This window comes from Littorina saxatilis, linkage group LG1 (assembly GCF_037325665.1).
Source record: "Littorina saxatilis isolate snail1 linkage group LG1, US_GU_Lsax_2.0, whole genome shotgun sequence".
Lineage (NCBI taxonomy): Eukaryota > Metazoa > Mollusca > Gastropoda > Littorinimorpha > Littorinidae > Littorina > Littorina saxatilis.
The window spans coordinates 72,999,653-73,018,307 of NC_090245.1; the positions used below are offsets into that span (position 1 = coordinate 72,999,653).

General features: G+C 41.7%; 1 protein-coding gene across 3 annotated transcripts in view; it reads left to right on the forward strand.

Annotated features, from left to right (window-relative positions):
• The window catches only part of LOC138978151 (uncharacterized), a 31,535-nt gene that overhangs the window by 8,272 nt on the left and 4,608 nt on the right, over positions 1–18,655 (forward strand). For all 3 annotated transcript variants that reach the window (XM_070350810.1, XM_070350818.1, XM_070350826.1), the window contains one exon: positions 9,478–13,131. In XM_070350810.1, the coding sequence (XP_070206911.1) occupies positions 9,478–13,131 (3,654 nt within the window). The remainder of the gene's footprint in view (positions 1–9,477; positions 13,132–18,655) is intronic.

Here is an 18,655-nt window from a genome sequence, read left to right on the forward strand (position 1 = left end):
CAGCCCTCGCCCTAAAGAGGGACGAACTACAAAAATGAAATAAAAATACAAGATAAAAAATAGAAAATAGAAAAACTAAAATTCTACATTTTAACAGAAAACTAAAGTGAAAACACATTATACATATGACTAAGTGCCAAAAGGTGCGCACGAAAAGCGGACAAAGGGGCTAAAAAATAAAAGTTGACAAACACGACTGATATTGTGATTTTTGTTAAGACAACAGATGCTGGAACCCAATTACGAAAAGAAAAGATAAATTTACCCAAATGATTTTACAAATAACGATAATTTTGTTCGTTATATCATTCAAAACGGCACTGAGTCATAGCATTAAGGTTATCTCGCACGTTTTTAAAGCTAGGGCTTTGAAACTTGGCACACAACCAAAGTATAATGACCTCCAGGTATGGTGCACATCACATTAAACAACATTGAATTTCAAGGTCACAGCGAGGTTAAATTTCCTTTGCAAACTGGAAAATTGTCGTTGTCACGTCTTACATGTTTTAATACTAGATCAGTTAGACTTTACATACTTCACATACTTTCAGCATTTTTATAAAACCTCATTAAAAGTGACCTGCTGGTTAATCTTTGTCAAAGTTCAAGGTCACAGCGGGGTCACATCTGGTCCAAATGTGGAATATTTTCAATTTATTCAGCGCGTTTATAGCACGAGCTTTGAAAATACACACAGTTCTAGTGTATAATGTTCACACACGATTAAAGTCTGGTTGAAAAAGTCAAGGTCACAGCAGGGTCGCGTTGAGGTCAAACATATACATTTTTCAATGAGGTTTTCTCATATGTTTTTGAAGCTAGGGCCTTGAAACTTGGCACACTACGCAAGTTAAATTAAACCTCATCAAATTCCAAGGTCACAGTAAGGTTAAAGATCCTTTAAGGATATTTTCTAAAAAAGGTGACCGCCTGGTTAATGTTTGTCAAATTTCAAGGTCACAGCAGTGCCATCTGGCTTAAACTTTGTGTCAATTTCTTCAACTAGTTTTATAGTGTTTGAAGTCATTCACACATGATGAAAGTCTGGTTGATAAAATCAAACGTCAAGGTCGCAGCGGGGTCGCATTGAAGTCAGACACATACAATTGTCATTTTCACGAACGCCTTTTAAGCAACACCTTTGAAACTTCACACATTCCAAAGTTTTGATGTTGTTTGGTTATAATCAAAGTCTGGTCAATTTCCATGATTGAGAGCATTCAGAGGGGTCAAGTTGAGGTCACACAAAAAGTGATAATCTTTATAAGACTCACGTTTGCTGCTATTGCTCACTTGACATTGGTGAAAGTGCTTATTTTATAATTGTTGATCTTGATGTTTTGACCAATTAATATTACCAGGATCAACCATACCAGATTTCAAAGTCCAGAAGTTGTCAAACCTCAAACCTGTTGGAAGTTTCAAAGATTTAAGCATCGAGGGCAGCCGCGTCATTACACACAATGCAATTACGTCATACATCATACATTTCTATGAGTCATGTTGAATGGAATGGTGGCATGTGCCTCTATTCTAGCAAACAACAAAGCTGAAAAAATGAATATTATCTGTTTGTTTTGTTTGTTTTACCCGTACGAGACCTTTCTGTGACCTTGACATGTGACAAGGATCTACCTTAACTTCTTTAAGTCGGAGAATCATTGAGAGTTGTGTGATGTTTGAAGGCTCTCCCTTTAAAAACAACTGAGATAATGATGCATTTTCGTGTTTTTGATTTGCCCATATGTGACCTTGAGATTCGACAAAGGTCAACAAGACTTTAACCGTGTATGGAGGCTATTAAGCCCAAAAATGTTAACTTTCAAGGTTCTTGCTTTGAAAAACTCTGAGAAAAAGGTTATGTTTTTTTTTTTACCCACACGAGACCCTGCTATGACCTTCACATTTCTCAAGGATCAACCTTGAATTCTCCATGTTGAACAATCATTAAGCAAAAGCGTTGTTTGAAGTTTGAAGGTTCTAGCTTCAAAAATCTCTGAAAAAATATGTTTCATCCGTTTTCTGAACCACATGTGACCCAGCCGTGACCTTGAAATCTGACAAGGGTCAACAAGACTTTTACCATGCATGGGGGCGATTAAACCCCAAATGTGTGAGAAGTTTCAAGGTTTCAACTTAAAAAACGTCTGAGAAAAATATACATTTTCCTTTTTGGACAATGTGTTGCACGCAAGACAACACGACAAACGCTCGTGTTATCATTCTTTTACTTTAAGGTCGACTTGCGTGCCCGCTCTTTCGCTAATCTCAATTAAAATTCATCTTGGAAGTTCGGTTTTATTACGCTTTTAATTAAGAAGATTAAACTAAGACAACAAATAGTTAGTTTTACCCATTAAACTCGATAAGGTAGTGACATTTTATGTTGAACGCAAGATGGTGTCGCACGCAAGATCTGAAAAGATGTTGACGACATAATTTCAACACTTGATAGCGCATTCGTGGTTCGTGATTTCTTCACAAATTTTGAACACAGAATGTGTCACGTGGTTCCGTAGATGAAGTAGATCTTTGTACATGTAAATTTTGTTTTTAAAAGAAAATAACCGTTAATTACCGAACATTTTGTCGCACGCAAGATATGACGACATTTTCAAATCGTTTTCAAAAATGCTGTTCAAAAGTTCTGCAGTCTTTGCTGGATTACTTGAAAGACAGCAGTTTGATACACCGTTATCGCTTGACGTGTCGACATCAATTCCAGAGTTTTTGAAAAAGAAATTTAGTAAATATCTGCGATTGAAAAATGTATGCCGTGATGACGACACATCTTGCGTGCGACACCTTAAAATTCGGTTATCGAAAAAAAAAAATTCTCTCGAGATTTAGATTTGACGTTTGGTCTCGTCTGTAAAGCGATGTTTCAGGCATTCAATCAAACTAAATGCAATTCATTTGTGCTTCTTGTTTTTTTTCTGTGGCATATTCAAAACACGAGGTATCACGATGTCCGTTTTCAGATGGCCGGTTTTGGCGTTATTTTTGACTTTAAACAAAGATAACTTCAAAACCGTTCAAGTCAGACACACGAAATTATGTCCACTATCTCTTCGCACATTCATCCACACACACACCAATTTTCAGCAGACACACGTTTTTAGAAACATTTTTATTGTAAAACAAAGTCGTCTTCTGTTCTGTGAGCACCTTTTGGCACTTATAGTCCAGGCATCTTAGCCACTTTAGTGAAGGGAACGTTGAAGTGACAATGACTAGGTTTAAAATGTCCCTTATCAGAAAGTTCAACCTCAGTCCTTTGATGTTTATTAAACACATTTTCATATAAAGTTGGCGCTTCATACGGAAAAATGGCTTTGAAATTGACCCAAATCCTTCTTTGGGCTCTGTAAATGTCGTTTGGGGGTATGGTTGTAAAATGGTATCTACTGGTCACCCCAATGTATAAACTGAAAACTCTTTCTGCACCAGAACACGCAGAAAGGATTGTATCTGCCTGATGTCTGATGCTTTTCAAAATCCCCAACCACTAACACCTTCAAAACGGACTTTAACTGACACTGTTGTTTTTCCCTATATAATCCTTACTATTTTTCCGAGACGTCGTCGTGTTGTGTATTTAGCTTGCCACAACCTCATACATGGTCCTAAAAGTTAAAGTTGAAGAAAATACTAAAGATAAATGAAAAAGCTGACGCAGTGTCATTCGCACCGTGAATCCCCCCATGGGAACATACTAAAGTCTGGTTCCAAATAGGCTCAATTTCCTTCTATTTCTTTGTATTTCTGCCTCGTAGGGGTAGGGGTGTTCAAACCAAAGGCACCTTTAAACCAAAATTCAAATCACACATCTTACAATACTAAGACACTCAGCAGTAAAAGGGTGTCTGCTGGTAAAAAATTCCAAACAATCCTAAAAGTACTTCACTACTAAAAGTGCTTTTAAAAAGAGCCGTTATTTTTCCCTCTATATTCAGTATTGTGTTTTCTGCGAACATGTAGTCTATTTAGATGGTTGTCGTGTGCACTTGAGTTGCTAAAGCGTTTTCAGTTGGGCATATGTCGAAAAGCAAAGAATTAGCCCTTTGAAAACCATCAGAACTGTCACACAAAAATAACATTTACCTATCTCACCAACTGACCAAACATAGGGCTTTTCCTTATGTATTATGTATTGTCGTGGTTTTTGTAGCATACTTGTGAAAACAGCCACCACTGTTGTAAATGATACTTTAAAGAGCATTATTTCATTTTTACAGTTGAAGGACAACCTGGACTGCCGTATATTACAGCTGTTTTACAATCAGCCAAAATTTTCTTAACAAACGTATGTTAAGAACAACTCCCACAGTGAAATTGAAGGAAAACAAAGTGAAAATCCGCCTGCCATAGAGGAGCTAAAGAATCAACAATAAACGACTGCATGGATAGCTTGATGCACGAATGCATTGCGGACATGTTTGTCTCCAACCAAGAGAAAGTTCCAAAAAATCCCTTTTGTGCTTCTTATTATACAGTGACGTCAAAGACAGCCTTTTCTGCTGTTCATACATTCAGGGGTTATGGTTACACTAAACGACGTAGTTGTAGCCATACTGCCATCCAGATTTATTTTTTCCTTGCGAGCAGTCACAGGGTGTTTGTGCTGTCTGCCAACCGTTAGATGACCCCGCCCAAGTCTGTTAAGGGACCGTTTGACCGTTATAGAACGCGTCTTTTTGATTTTTTGGCACAGTTGGAAACGGTTGATTTTTATCCCTACCATTGTTTCCAAACATTATATAGGAATGTTTTGTGAACAACGGATAATAGCCGCTACTCGCATGTGTAGCAAAAGTGAGCGTACATACTCACCCTGGTCGTCCAGCCGTTGTCCGTTGCCCGTCTTTATCTGTCTGTACTGAACATTACCTTTGGATATTTCTCCAACGCTATGAAGTGAAGAAACACCAAATGTTGCAAAATGTTGTATGACCCCAAGAGCTCAAAAAAGATACTTGAGAACCTTGACCTTACCATAAGGTCAAGGTCACAGGGAGAATTAATGTGGTCTAAAAACTGCAAAATTTCACATTGTGCCAGTTTTCTGGAAAACAAATTAAAAACAGCGGGCTTAGTTTTGTATGGTATACAAGAAAAAGAAAGCCTTATCTTCTGATACCATTTTGGTTGACCTCGCTTCAATGTCAAGGTCAGAGGAGCCCTTCAAAGTTGAATTGTAGACATATTTTGATGTGAGCTTGCCCCTTTAACTTTACTATGGACGATATCTCTTACAAACTTAAACACTGAGTGGGGCGTTTGTTAGAATTTCATAGTGAGCCACATCTGGTCACATATCGTTAGGGTCAAGGTCACATTGACCCCTATGAAAAATGTGACCAAGCCGGGTAAAGAAATCCATGTGTCTTGGTAAAAAATCTTAACAAAGCAAAGCCCATGCGACTCTCATGCTTGACCTTTGTCTTAAAGTGACCTTGACCTTCAGGTGACCTTGAAGGTGAAGGTCTAACAACTGAAGCTGGCAAGGACATTGTACACTATTAGAACTGTTTTACAGATTTTTCCTACCAAATTACACATGACCTTTGGCCAAGGTCAAGATCATCAAAGGTCACACATCACAAGGCTATCAATTCAAGACATAGGAAGCATAAACATACTTATTGGCACTTTCTACAAAGAGACATTGTCACTTTTAGTGATTCAATTGCCCGTTTCAGTCACATTTCATAAGGGGCAAAGTGACCTTGACCTTGATGATATGTGACTAAATGTGGCTCAATATCAGTTTATAACATGTGCCCCACACAATTATGAAGTTTGAAAGATTTTTTTCATAGTTCAGGGTCAAGGTCACTTCAAAACATGTATACAATTCAACTTTGAAGGGCTCCTGTGATCTTGACATTGAAGCGAGGTCAACCAAAATGGTATCAGAAGATAAGGCTTTCTTTTTCTTGTATACCATACAAAACTAAGCCCGCTGTTTTTAATTTGTTTTCCAGAAAACTGGCACAATGTGAAATTTTGCAGTTTTTAGACCACATTCATTCTCCCTGCGACCTTGACCTTAAGGTAAGGTCAAGGTTCTCAAGTATCTTTTTTGAGCTCTTGGGGTCATACAACATTTTGCAACATTTGGTGTTTCTTCACTTCATAGCGTTGGAGAAATATCCAAAGGTAATGTTCAGTACAGACAGATAAAGACGGGCAACGGACAACGGCTGGACGACCAGGGTGAGTATGTACGCTCACTTTTGCTACACATGCGAGTAGCGGCTATTATCCGTTGTTCACAAAACATTCCTATATAATGTTTGGAAACAATGGTAGGGATAAAAATCAACCGTTTCCAACTGTGCCAAAAAATCAAAAAGACGCGTTCTATAACGGTCAAACGGTCCCTTAACAGACTTGGGCGGGGTCATCTAACGGTTGGCAGACAGCACAAACACCCTGTGACTGCTCGCAAGGAAAAAATAAATCTGGATGGCAGTATGGCTACAACTACGTCGTTTAGTGTAACCATAACCCCTGAATGTATGAACAGCAGAAAAGGCTGTCTTTGACGTCACTGTATAATAAGAAGCACAAAAGGGATTTTTTGGAACTTTCTCTTGGTTGGAGACAAACATGTCCGCAATGCATTCGTGCATCAAGCTATCCATGCAGTCGTTTATTGTTGATTCTTTAGCTCCTCTATGGCAGGGGGATTTTCAATTTGTTTTCCTTCAATTTCACTATGGGAGTTGTTCTTAACATACGTTTGTTAAGAAAATTTTGGCTGATTGTAAAACAGCTGTAATATACGGCAGTCCAGGTTGTCCTTCAACTGTAAAAATGAAATAATGCTCTTTAAAGTATCATTTACAACAGTGGTGGCTGTTTTCACAAGTATGCTACAAAAAACACGACAATACATAATACATAAGGAAAAGCCCTATGTTTGGTCAGTTGGTGAGATAGGTAGCCTAAATGTTATTTTTGTGTGACAGTTCTGATGGTTTTCAAAGGGCTAATTCTTTGCTTTTCGACATATGCCCAACTGAAAACGCTTTAGCAACTCAAGTGCACACGACAACCATCTAAATAGACAACATGTTCGCAGAAAACACAATACTGAATATAGAGGGAAAAATAACGGCTCTTTTTAAAAGCACTTTTAGTAGTGAAGTACTTTTAGGATTGTTTGGAATTTTTTACCAGCAGACACCCTTTTACTGCTGAGTGTCTTAGTATTGTAAGATGTGTGATTTGAATTTTGGTTTAAAGGTGCCTTTGGTTTGAACACCCCTACCCCTACGAGGCAGAAATACAAAGAAATAGAAGGAAATTGAGCCTATTTGGAACCAGACTTTAGTATGTTCCCATGGGGGGATTCACGGTGCGAATGACACTGCGTCAGCTTTTTCATTTATCTTTAGTATTTTCTTCAACTTTAACTTTTAGGACCATGTATGAGGTTGTGGCAAGCTAAATACACAACACGACGACGTCTCGGAAAAATAGTAAGGATTATATAGGGAAAAACAACAGTGTCAGTTAAAGTCCGTTTTGAAGGTGTTAGTGGTTGGGGATTTTGAAAAGCATCAGACATCAGGCAGATACAATCCTTTCTGCGTGTTCTGGTGCAGAAAGAGTTTTCAGTTTATACATTGGGGTGACCAGTAGATACCATTTTACAACCATACCCCCAAACGACATTTACAGAGCCCAAAGAAGGATTTGGGTCAATTTCAAAGCCATTTTTCCGTATGAAGCGCCAACTTTATATGAAAATGTGTTTAATAAACATCAAAGGACTGAGGTTGAACTTTCTGATAAGGGACATTTTAAACCTAGTCATTGTCACTTCAACGTTGTTCTCTAATATGCCTGGACTATTAGTCATATGTACACAAAATGCATTGCATTGAGGTAAATTGAGAAATGTGCATACCGAATAATACATGATAAAGAAGGATTCTTTGTGCCCGAAAATGGGCCACAGTTGGAGATGGAAGTTCACCAAAAATTGGGACCATACTAACAAAAATACGGTGGGTAAAATTGGCGCTCCCATTTTTTGAGCAAACGCCACCCAAGGCCGCTTTGGACGGGTAGAAATTCCGTAGTTTCCAAGTCTATGGATAAAGCTCGCGTAAGAAGAATACGTCACGGTCGAAAGTCTTTGACGTCAATTAATGCATCATGACGTCATGCCTCCCTGTAGTCTTTCTCTTTCTCGTGTGTGTTTGAGAGAGAGAGAGAGAGAGAGAGAGAGAGAGAGAGGTTTGTCTTTCGCTGGGGTATGCAGTGCCTTGGCGTTGCACATCTACTTAATTGATGTGAATTAAGTGGTATAGTGCAGCTTGCACTTTCTCAACATCATGCTTCAATCCATACATTACATTTTAAAGAAAATCAATCAAACAAGCAAGACATTGCTAAGATCATCACACATCTAATATGGTTTTTAAGTCCCTTCATCCGAAAAAGGTTTGTGTACATTATACCAATAAAGAGGAGAGGGGCATGTTTAATACAAAAAAATAAGAGAGAGAGAGAGAGAGAGAGAGAGAGAGAGAGAGAGAGAGAGAGAGAGAGAGAGAGAGAGAGAGAGAGAGAGAGAGAGAGAGAATGTGTATGTGCGTGTGCGTGAGTTTGTGTGTAGGGCCTATGTTTGTGTGTGAATGAGTGTGTGTGTGTGTGTGTGTGTGTGTGTGTGTGTGTGTGTGTGTGTGTGTGTGTGTGTGTGACTTGGGGTGTGTGTATGCGTGTGAATGTGTGTGTGAGAGAGCAAGAGAGAGAGAGAGAGAGAGAGAGAGAGAGAGAGAGAGAGAGAGAGAGAGAGAGAGAGAGAGAGAGAGAGCGGATTTGTCCTTCGTTGGGGGTATGCAGTGCCTTGGCATTGCACATCTACTTAATTTTTTATTTTTTTAAAGCTTTTTCACTTTTTGTAGGAGATGGTGTTGATTTGTTGTTCAGGTCATAGTTTTGTGTGATGGTGTACTCCAGCTCTTTTCTTAGCTCCAATTTCCTTGGTATTTCAGCCAAAATTGAGATCTCCAAAATTACGCAGGCTTCAAAGATATTCTCCGAAATTTAGGTGAAATTATTTTCAAATAACTATTTGGGAGACAATTTAGAACCATGACATTTTTTTTTACCACTGTGTATAATATGTATCAATCATCATCATCATCATCATCATCATCATCATCATCATCATCATCATCATCATCATCATCATCATCATCATCATCTTTATCATCATCATCATCATCATCATCATCATCACATTGCTTATGCACACACACCCTGGACCCCCCCCCCCCCCTCTCCCCCACCCTTTTCTTCGCGACAATGGCTACAGGCCGAACAAAAAGTAAATCTACTGTTTTTATGAAAATAACATCGACATCAATGCAGAACGTCCTAATCCTTCCTCCTCTCGCTTCTTCTTTTCCTCTTCCTGTTTTGTCTGAATGTCTGTGCGGTTTCGTTCCACAGGTGAAAAAGAAGCAGACGAAGGGCCGACGAACACGGTTTCAAAGGCTGCCAGTCAGTCAACACAAAGCCAAGAAGCAAAAGAAGATGGAAAATCGGGCACAAAGGCTGCCAGTCAGTCAACACCAAGTCAAGAAGAAAAAGAAGATGGAAAATCGAAGGTCGCTATCGAAGTAGAAAAGGACGAAGACGAGGATGAGGACGACAGCGAAGAAAAGGACTATGAAGACGAAGACACCGAGAAAAAACAAAAGAAAGGCAAAGAAAAGGGAGCAGAGCAATACAGCAAGAAAACATCTGATGCAGCATGGGCGAGGATAAAAGACGAGCAACAAAAAATTTCTTCCGTCATGTCAGTCATGAAAGACAAAATGGACGAAACCTTGGACGAAACCGGTTCGTTGAAACCGAAACCTCTTAAACGCGCGCAGACAAAAAAGAAGAAAAAGAGGAAAAAGAAGACACGTAAAAAGCAGACAGGACAGAAGCCCACAACACCCGATAAAAAAAGCAGTTATGAGAAAATAACGATAACAGAAGGCGAACACAAAAGTCAGCCTGTACAGAGCCAAAAACAGAATGCAGCTAGCGGGGCCAAGAAAGGACCGATCAATGTGGACAAGAAAGGAGTTCCCCAGACGAAAGCCTTCTTGGACTCGGAGGGCATCAAAATCTCCGTGTCGGGAGGAGCTGAAGGTGACGACATTTCCGTGTCGGACAATGATAGCGAGAAAATACTTATCTCAACATCGCTTGGCGACCAGGATAACAACGCAAAAACTACTGAAGCTCCAGACAAGGAAGACAACAACAAAGCTAAAACAGACGCTGAACGCAGTTCGAATGTCAAATCCGATACTGAGAGCAGTTCAAAGGCCAAATCAGTTACAGAAAACAAACAGTCTGGAGTAAGCATAAAAACTGATGTTACGGAGCAGGACGGCGAGAACAAGACCGAAATAGACATCAAAAGCGGCCAAAACAAGGAACCAGACAACACAAAGGCACAACCGTCCGACGGAAACGGCCAAGAAAAAGGTAACTCGGGCGCAGAAAGCATGAAAATCGCTGACAAAGCCGTCATTAACGAGGCTCTAAAGGGCGCGGCTGCTCACGGAACGGTCGATGACTTCGACAAGCTAAACGACAAACAGAAAAAAGACGAGGCAAACGATTGGAACTATCTGTCCGTGAGCAATAAGCAGGCAGTCGAAATCAAGAAGCAGCCAGGCGAGGGCAAAGGCCATGAACAACTTGGCAAGAGGAAACACCCTCTGACAGAAACAAAGGCTGCTGGAAGTGCAACTATGTCTTCAGGTGGAGGCATAGCGCAACCATGGGGTGGAGGTGTCGTACTCCCCACGGACAAAGCCTCTGCGTCGTTTTCAGGCAAGATAGAGTCCTTTGACAATGGTCCGGCGGAAGGCAAGGAATCATCTTGGGGCAGCGAAACGCTGATCACTGACAACGAACCTTTCATAAGCAGTATCAAGGCAGAGATAAAGGAAACAGAAGGCAAGGGACCGCGGGGTAAAAGCGAGAAGGGTCCTTTGGGTAAAGGCAAGATGGGTCCTCCGGGCAAAGGTATGAAGGGTCCTAAAGGCAAGGGAATGAAGGGTCCTGACGGCAAGGGAATGAAGGGTCCCAAAGGCAAAGGCATGAAGGGTCCCAAAGGCAAAGGCATGAAGGGTCCCAAAGGCAAGGGAATGAAGGGTCCCAAAGGCAAAGGCATGAAGGGTCCCAAAGGCAAAGGCATGAAGGGTCCCAAAGGCAAGGGCATGAAGGGTCCCAAAGGCAAAGGAATGAAGGGTCCCAAAGGCAAGGGAATGAAGGGTCCCAAAGGCAAGGGCATGAAGGGCCCCAAAGGCAAGGGAATGAAAGGTCCTAAAGGCAAGGGCATGAAGGGTCCCAAAGGCAAGGGCATGAAGGGTCCCAAAGGCAAGGGCATGAAGGGTCCTAACGGCAAGGGCATGAAGGGTCCCAAAGGCAAGGGCATGAAGGGTCCCAAAGGCAAGGGCATGAAGGGTCCCAAAGGCAAAGGCATGAAGGGTCCCAAAGGCAAAGGCATGAAGGGTCCCAAAGGCAAGGGCATGAAGGGTCCTAACGGCAAGGGCATGAAGGGTCCTCACGGCAAGGGCAAGAAGGGTCCTAACGGCAAGGGAATGAAGGGTCCCAAAGGCAAGGGCATGAAGGGTCCTAAAGGCAAGGGCAAGATGGGTCCTAAAGGCAAGGGCATGAAGGGTCCCAAAGGCAAGGGCATGAAGGGTCCCAAAGGCAAGGGCATGAAGGGTCCCAAAGGCAAGGGCATGAAGGGTCCTAACGGCAAGGGCATGAAGGGTCCTAAAGGCAAGGGCATGAAGGGTCCCAAAGGCAAGGGCATGAAGGGTCCCAAAGGCAAAGGCATGAAGGGTCCTAACGGCAAGGGCATGAAGGGTCCTAACGGCAAGGGCATGAAGGGTCCCAAAGGCAAGGGCATGAAGGGTCCCAAAGGCAAAGGCATGAAGGGTCCTAACGGCAAGGGCATGAAGGGTCCTAACGGCAAGGGCATGAAGGGTCCCAAAGGCAAGGGCATGAAGGGTCCTAACGGCAAGGGCATGAAGGGTCCTAACGGCAAGGGCATGAAGGGTCCTAAAGGCAAGGGCAAGATGGGTCCTCCAGGCAAAAAGCCACAGCCAGGAAAAGGCAAGAAGCCACAGCCAGAAAAAGGCAATTTGAAGAAGTCACAGCCAGGAAAAAGCAAGAAGCCACAGCAAGGAAAAGGCAAGAAGACACAGTCTGGAAAAGGCAAATGGAAAAAGCCACAGCAAGGTAAAGGTAAGGGGAAGAAGCCACAGACAGGAAAAAGCAAACAAAAGAAGACCAAAATCCAGCTGCTGGTTAAGGGTATAGATAATGCTCAACAACCTGGAAAAGGCAAGAGGCCACAGCTAGGAAAAGGCGAGAAGCCACAGCCAGAAAAAAGCAAGAAGCCACAGCCAGAGAAAGGCAAGTGGAAGAAGCCACAGCCTGGAAAAGGCAAGAAGCCACAGCCAGGAATAGGCAAGTGGAAGAAGCCACAGCCAGGAAAAGGCAAGTGGCAGAAGCCACAGCCAGGAAAAGGCAAGTGGAAGAAGCCACAGCCAGGAAAAGGCAAGAAGCCACAGCCAGGAAAAGGCAAGTGGAAGAAGCCACAGCCAGGAAAAGGCAAGTGGCAGAAGCCACAGCCAGGAAAAGGCAAGAAGTCACAGCCAGGAAAAGGCAAGTGGAAGAAGCCACAGCCAGAAAAAGACAAGAAGCCACAGCCAGAGAAAGGCAAGTGGAAGAAGCCACAGCCTGGAAAAGGCAAATGGAAAAAGCTACAGCAAGGAAAAGGTAAGTGGAAGAAGCCACAGACAGGAAAAAGCAAACAAAAACCCAAAATCCAGCTGCTGGTTAAGGGTATAGATAATGCTCAACAACCTGGAAAGGGCAAGAGGCCACAGCTAGGAAAAGGCAAGAAGTCACAGCCAGGAAAAGGCAAGAAGCCACAGCCAGGAAAAGGCAAGTGGAAGAAGCTACAGCCAGGAAAAGGCAAGAAGTCACAGCCAGGAAACGGCAAGTGGAAAAAGCCACAGCCAGGAAAAGGCAAGTTGAAGAAACCACATCCAGGCAAAGGGAAAGCCGGAACACAACAAAAAGGTATAAAACTAGCTTTGAAAGTATTACAGTAAAATGTAGTGTTTGAGATGAAATCATATTCGCTAAGCAGAACCATATTGATCTGAGAACAGTGTTTGTATAATAAATTATAGAAAACAGATGCACCCCTTATTTTGCATCTGGCTTACGTTGGTACGTTCTTTGATATATTAAATGCAAATTTGAATTTCTTAATAGTAAGTAACAGCGCATGCTTTTAATACAAACAAAAAAAAATAAAGTTCACTTGAAACGGTTTTGTAATTCCATGACATCACTTTAAGCTGCAATGAGGGTCCATGGTTTTCTCTTTCAGTTGAGTGGCATAATGTTAGTGTTTTCATGGTAATTTCAGTTTTCTCTGTATTTCAAAACTGATTCTGATTTTGTGACGAGCTTTCTGTCCTTAGTTATATACACTGAGCACAAAAAGTTAAGGATATTTTTTCAGTGGTATAGCCCAGATGTTAAACAGCAGTTTTTTGGTCAGAAATATACGTGTATTTGAAGATCAGTCTTTCTTCTGCTCAAAAATGTGTTTCTGGAATCTGAGCAATATTTGGGTATGACGTCAGAGGTCTGTGACCACACCTACCCTCAAAAATGGCGTTTTTTGACGGCATGATTCACTTTCAACCATAAAAACGGTAACTTAAACTGAATGATATTTTACATTTTTTTTGCACCAAAAAGTTCATTTGGTGTCCTACCTAACAAGATGCACTTTTGATTGATGTTGAAAATCACAAGCACCTTGGCGTCATCCTACAATTGTAGATGGGATTCCCACATAAAAAGTCTCATTGCTAAATGTAGAAAGTCAATTGCGTGTTTTGGTTTATTCAAGTATCGTTTAAACAGGAAATCGCTTGAAGTTATATACAAGTCCTTTATATTACCATTGTTTGATTACGCGGACGTTATTTGGGATAATTGTACTAAGTGTTTAGCAGACGAGTTGGAGACCTTGCATCTCGATGCAATTCGAATTATTGTAGGCGCAGTTCGTGGTACAAGCCACCAAAAATTGTATAATGAATCGGATTTTGTGCCCCTGAAAGAAAGGCGACGTCGTCATAAATTCTTGTTGTACTACAAAATTGTAAATCGTTTAACCCCAGCATATTTATATTCCAAACTGCCGTTCTTGGTTTCCGATGTAAATCCTGACCACAGACGACGCCCTCTTGGACGTAAGGTTCCATTATGCAGAAGTGAGTTATGTAAATCTTCATTTTTTCCTTCAACGACAGCTTTGTGGAATAATCTTCCAGAAAATATACGACAAACGCAGTCAGTTGGTGAATTTAAAAGATTTTTGACCAATGGAGATGTTGTTGTTCCACAGTATTATTATTTAGGCAACCGTAAGGCACAGGTATAATATTTCACAGCAGGTTGAGATTAGATATGAGCGATTTGCAACAAGACCTTGTTAAGCGACACCTCTCTGATAATTTAGAATGCACGTGTGGAGTACGCCCGGAAGATGCTGAACACTTTTTGTTATGTAGCAAAGCATTCTCTCTCTCTCTCTCTCCCTCTCTCTCTCTCTCTCTCTCTCTCTCTCTCTCTCTCTCTCTCTCTCTCTCTCTCTCTCTCTCTCTTTTTTTTTTATTATTTGTATAAAATATTATGAAATATTTTGAAAGAAAAGGGTGGAACTGAGTTATCACTTGTTCGCCATGTCTTGTTATCAGAATGTGTATTGATTATCAGTTTTAGAACGTGTCCATATGCAGTCTGCTTGTTAACCAGAGACACACTAAAATCATTGTAACTCTGGAACCATTAAAGGTATCGTTTTGAAATTTTAAGTATCTCTCACACACCTAATTTGCTCTCTGTCTGCAAATTTTTAGTGTGTACATGACAAAACATTAAAATTAATTGATTATGTTAATTAACATAAACACTACCGATTGCGCGGGTTCACGCAAACCCATACTTTTAAAGAGTAGTAGTGATTGTAACTATCCCTCTGCCGACGGCGCGGGTTCTGCTACACCCATAATTACCAAAGCGGCGGAACAGTGTCTGTCTGCCTGTTTGTCTCCAAGAGACTGTCTGTCTCTCTGTCTGTCTGTCCATATCTCTCTGTCTGAATGTCTGTTGTCAGTTGCTCTGTCTGTCTGTCTATCTGTCTATCCGTCTATCTGTCTATCCGTCTATCTGACTGTCTATCTGACTGTCTGTCTCTCTCTCTCTGTCTCTCTCTCTCTGTCTCTGTCTCTCTCTCTCTCTGTGTCTCTCTCTCTCTCTGTCTGTCTCTCTCTCTCTCTCTCTCTTAGTCTCTCTCTCTGTCTCTCTCTCTTAGTCTCTCTCTCTGTCTCTCTTTCTTAGTCTCTGTCTCTCTTTCTTAGTCTCTCTCTCTCTCTTTCTTAGTCTCTCTCTCTCTTTCTTAGTCTCTCTCTCTCTTTCTTAGTCTCTCTCTCTCTCTCTTTCTTAGTCTCTCTCTCTCTCTTTCTTAGTCTCTCTCTCTGTCTCTCTCTTAGTCTCTCTCTCTGTCTCTCTTTCTTAGTCTCTCTCTCTCTCTTTCTTAGTCTCTCTCTTTCTCTTTGTTAGTCTCTCTCTCTCTCTTTGTTAGTCTCTCTCTCTCTTTGTTAGTCTCTCTCTCTCTTTGTTAGTCTCTCTCTCTCTCTCTTTCTTAGTCTCTCTCTCTCTCTCTCTCTTTCTTAGTCTCTCTCTCTCTCTCTCTTTCTTAGTCTCTCTCTCTCTCTTTCTTAGTCTCTCTCTCTATCTCTTTCTTAGTCTCTCTCTCTCTCTTTCTTAGTCTCTCTCTCTCTCTCTTTCTTAGTCTCTCTCTCTCTTTCTTAGTCTCTCTCTCTTTCTTAGTCTCTCTCTCTTTCTTAGTCTCTCTCTCTCTCTTTCTTAGTCTCTCTCTCTCTCTCTCTTTCTTAGTCTCTATCTCTCTCTTTCTTAGTCTCTCTCTCTCTCTTTCTTAGTCTCTCTCTCTCTCTTTCTTAGTCTCTCTCTCTCTTTCTTAGTCTCTCTCTCTCTCTTTCTTAGTCTCTCTCTCTCTTTCTTAGTCTCTCTCTCTCTCTCTTTTTCTTAGTCTCTCTCTCTCTCTCTCTCTTTCTTAGTCTCTCTCTCTCTCTCTTTCTTAGTCTCTCTCTCTCTCTCTCTTTCTTAGTCTCTCTCTCTTTCTTTAGTTTCTCTCTCTCTCTCTCTCTTTCTTAGTCTCTCTCTCTCTTTCTTAGTCTCTCTCTCTCTCTCTTTGTCTCTCTTTCTCTCTTTCTTAGTCTCTCTCTCTCTCTCTCTCTCTTAGTCTCTCTCTCTCTCTTTCTTAGTCTCTCTCTCTTTCTTAGTCTCTCTCTCTCTTTCTCTCTTTCTTAGTCTCTCTCTCTCTCTCTTTCTCTCTTTCTTAGTCTCTCTCTCTCTCTCTCTTTCTTAGTCTCTCTCTCTCTTTCTTAGTCTCTCAGTCTCTCCCTCCCCCTCTCCCTCCCCCTCTCCCTCCCACTCTCCCTCCCCCTCCCCCTCTCCCTCCCCCTCTCCCTCCCCTGCAAGAAGTCGGTGAAGGGAGAAACTCGATGCACCCACCGAAGTAGCGCTGTGGGTTTCCCTGAACCCACCCCGTCGTTAGAGAAATAAACGGTAAAAACCCTCTTTCAAATGTATGGGTTCAGACAAACCCGCATCGTCGGGCGTATGTAGTCAAAAGCGGCATCCGGCAAAGGTTAATGTTGTTACTGTTTATAACGTGCATACAAGAAATTAATAAAAACACACTAAAACCAAGTCATACAAATTTCGTTCAAATCCGCACCGCAGTCAGGCTGATCCAGCGTGTAAAGGAGAGCAACCACAATCCTGAAAAACGGCAAAAAATCCAGGTTTTTTATGGTGTTTTTGCTGGGTAACTGTAGTTAATATGCAATAAATCTAAAACTACAAATAGCAGCCTCTCCAAATTTCACAGAACGATGACAAAGACCCTCATCAGCAGGGCCGGACTAGGCTAAGAGGAGGGGGGGGGGGGGTTGCTAGAGGTGGTCCAGGGGGATATCCCCCCTGGCGGCAGGGGCGGACTAGTTCATTTTATGGGGGGAGGGGGGGTCAAAAGTATATTGTGAAGATATGGGTGTGAAGGCGCGAAGCGCCGAGCCGACGGCGCGAAGCGCCTAGCTTGCTAGGGGGGTCCGGGGGCATGCCCCCCCGGAAATTTTTGAAAAAAAGGATGCAAAATGGTGCAATCTGGTGCATTCTGAGGATGATCATTACCAGTTTCAGGCAGCAGATTTTGTCACTGATTATAACCCCCAAAATTGAAACTCAATGTAAAATAAAGAAATGCATACCTCATTCAATATTTTTATATTTATAAGATGGGTCCGGAAACCCTAGAACCCCCCCCCCTCGTCCGCCCTTGGGCGGGGTCAAGGGGCAGAGCCCCTTGTGGGGGTCAGGGGGCAAAGCCCCCTGAAGCTGATGGGTAGGTCATATTCTGAGATAAGAAAATGGTCGCTCCTTGCATGAAACGGCATAAAATAAGCAATAATAAAAAATGTTTTAAATAAGTAAGGTACATGTTCAGGCTAGGGGGGGGGGGGGGGGGTTGCGCAACCCCCATAACCCCCCCGGTAGTCCGGCCCTGATCAGTATTATATATGTTCCAGTACTTAGAGCAAACAGAACCCGAGAATGGACGTTGTAACGGTTTTCCGTTAAAAATGTGTAAACGTTTGTAACGTCTAAGAAACAAATGTGACATGCACTCAACTTTGTATACTTTGCAAAGAATGGTGCCATTACATGTGTGCCAAGTTTCAGAAACATTCTTTCACGGGCCCAAAAGTTATGATTGTTTGAAAAGAGGTGAAAAATACTGTCCCTGGTGTCTTTTGCGCAACTTTTTTTAAAGGACTTTTTCTATAATTTTGTTTCTCGTTCTCCGATAGGATGCGTATAGCCTTCACGGATGATGCGAACAACTTGCTCAGTAGCAGTTGCAGAAAAAAAACCTGTTCACGTGTTTTGAACACAGCTGTGCTGTATAAGAAAGAAGTAAAGAAGACAAAGAATCAAAGACAGAAGAATGCAGACATGACGTCATATAATAAATTTTTAAAAATGACGTCAGGTGGAGGCAACACTGGGTTTTTCTCATCGTCGTCTTGATAGCGGCGAGACACAATCTGGCATTTGCTGTGACGAATCAGACAGTTGGAATGCTACGAAATAGAGCTGTGGGGATGGACATCGCCAAGTTTTTAAGTCTGTAAGAGCATTGTCTCGAGGTCATAACGGCCTACTATACAGAGAACCGTTATCTGTCCGTTATTACACGGAGAGAACGCCTTTTTGGTTGTCCCTTAATTTGTAAACCGTGAACATCAAGCTACGGGAACAGTCACACAAACTCAAAAAGTATAGCAGTTGCAGAATTATAATTGTTTGTATAATAATAAGTATAATTGTTTGCTTACATTCATTTCACTGAAGAAGGGCGTGGCCCGAAAGTCTTTGGAACTTGGTGTTTACTGTGTTTTTTTCTAATTAAACAAACTCAAAAAGTATAATTATT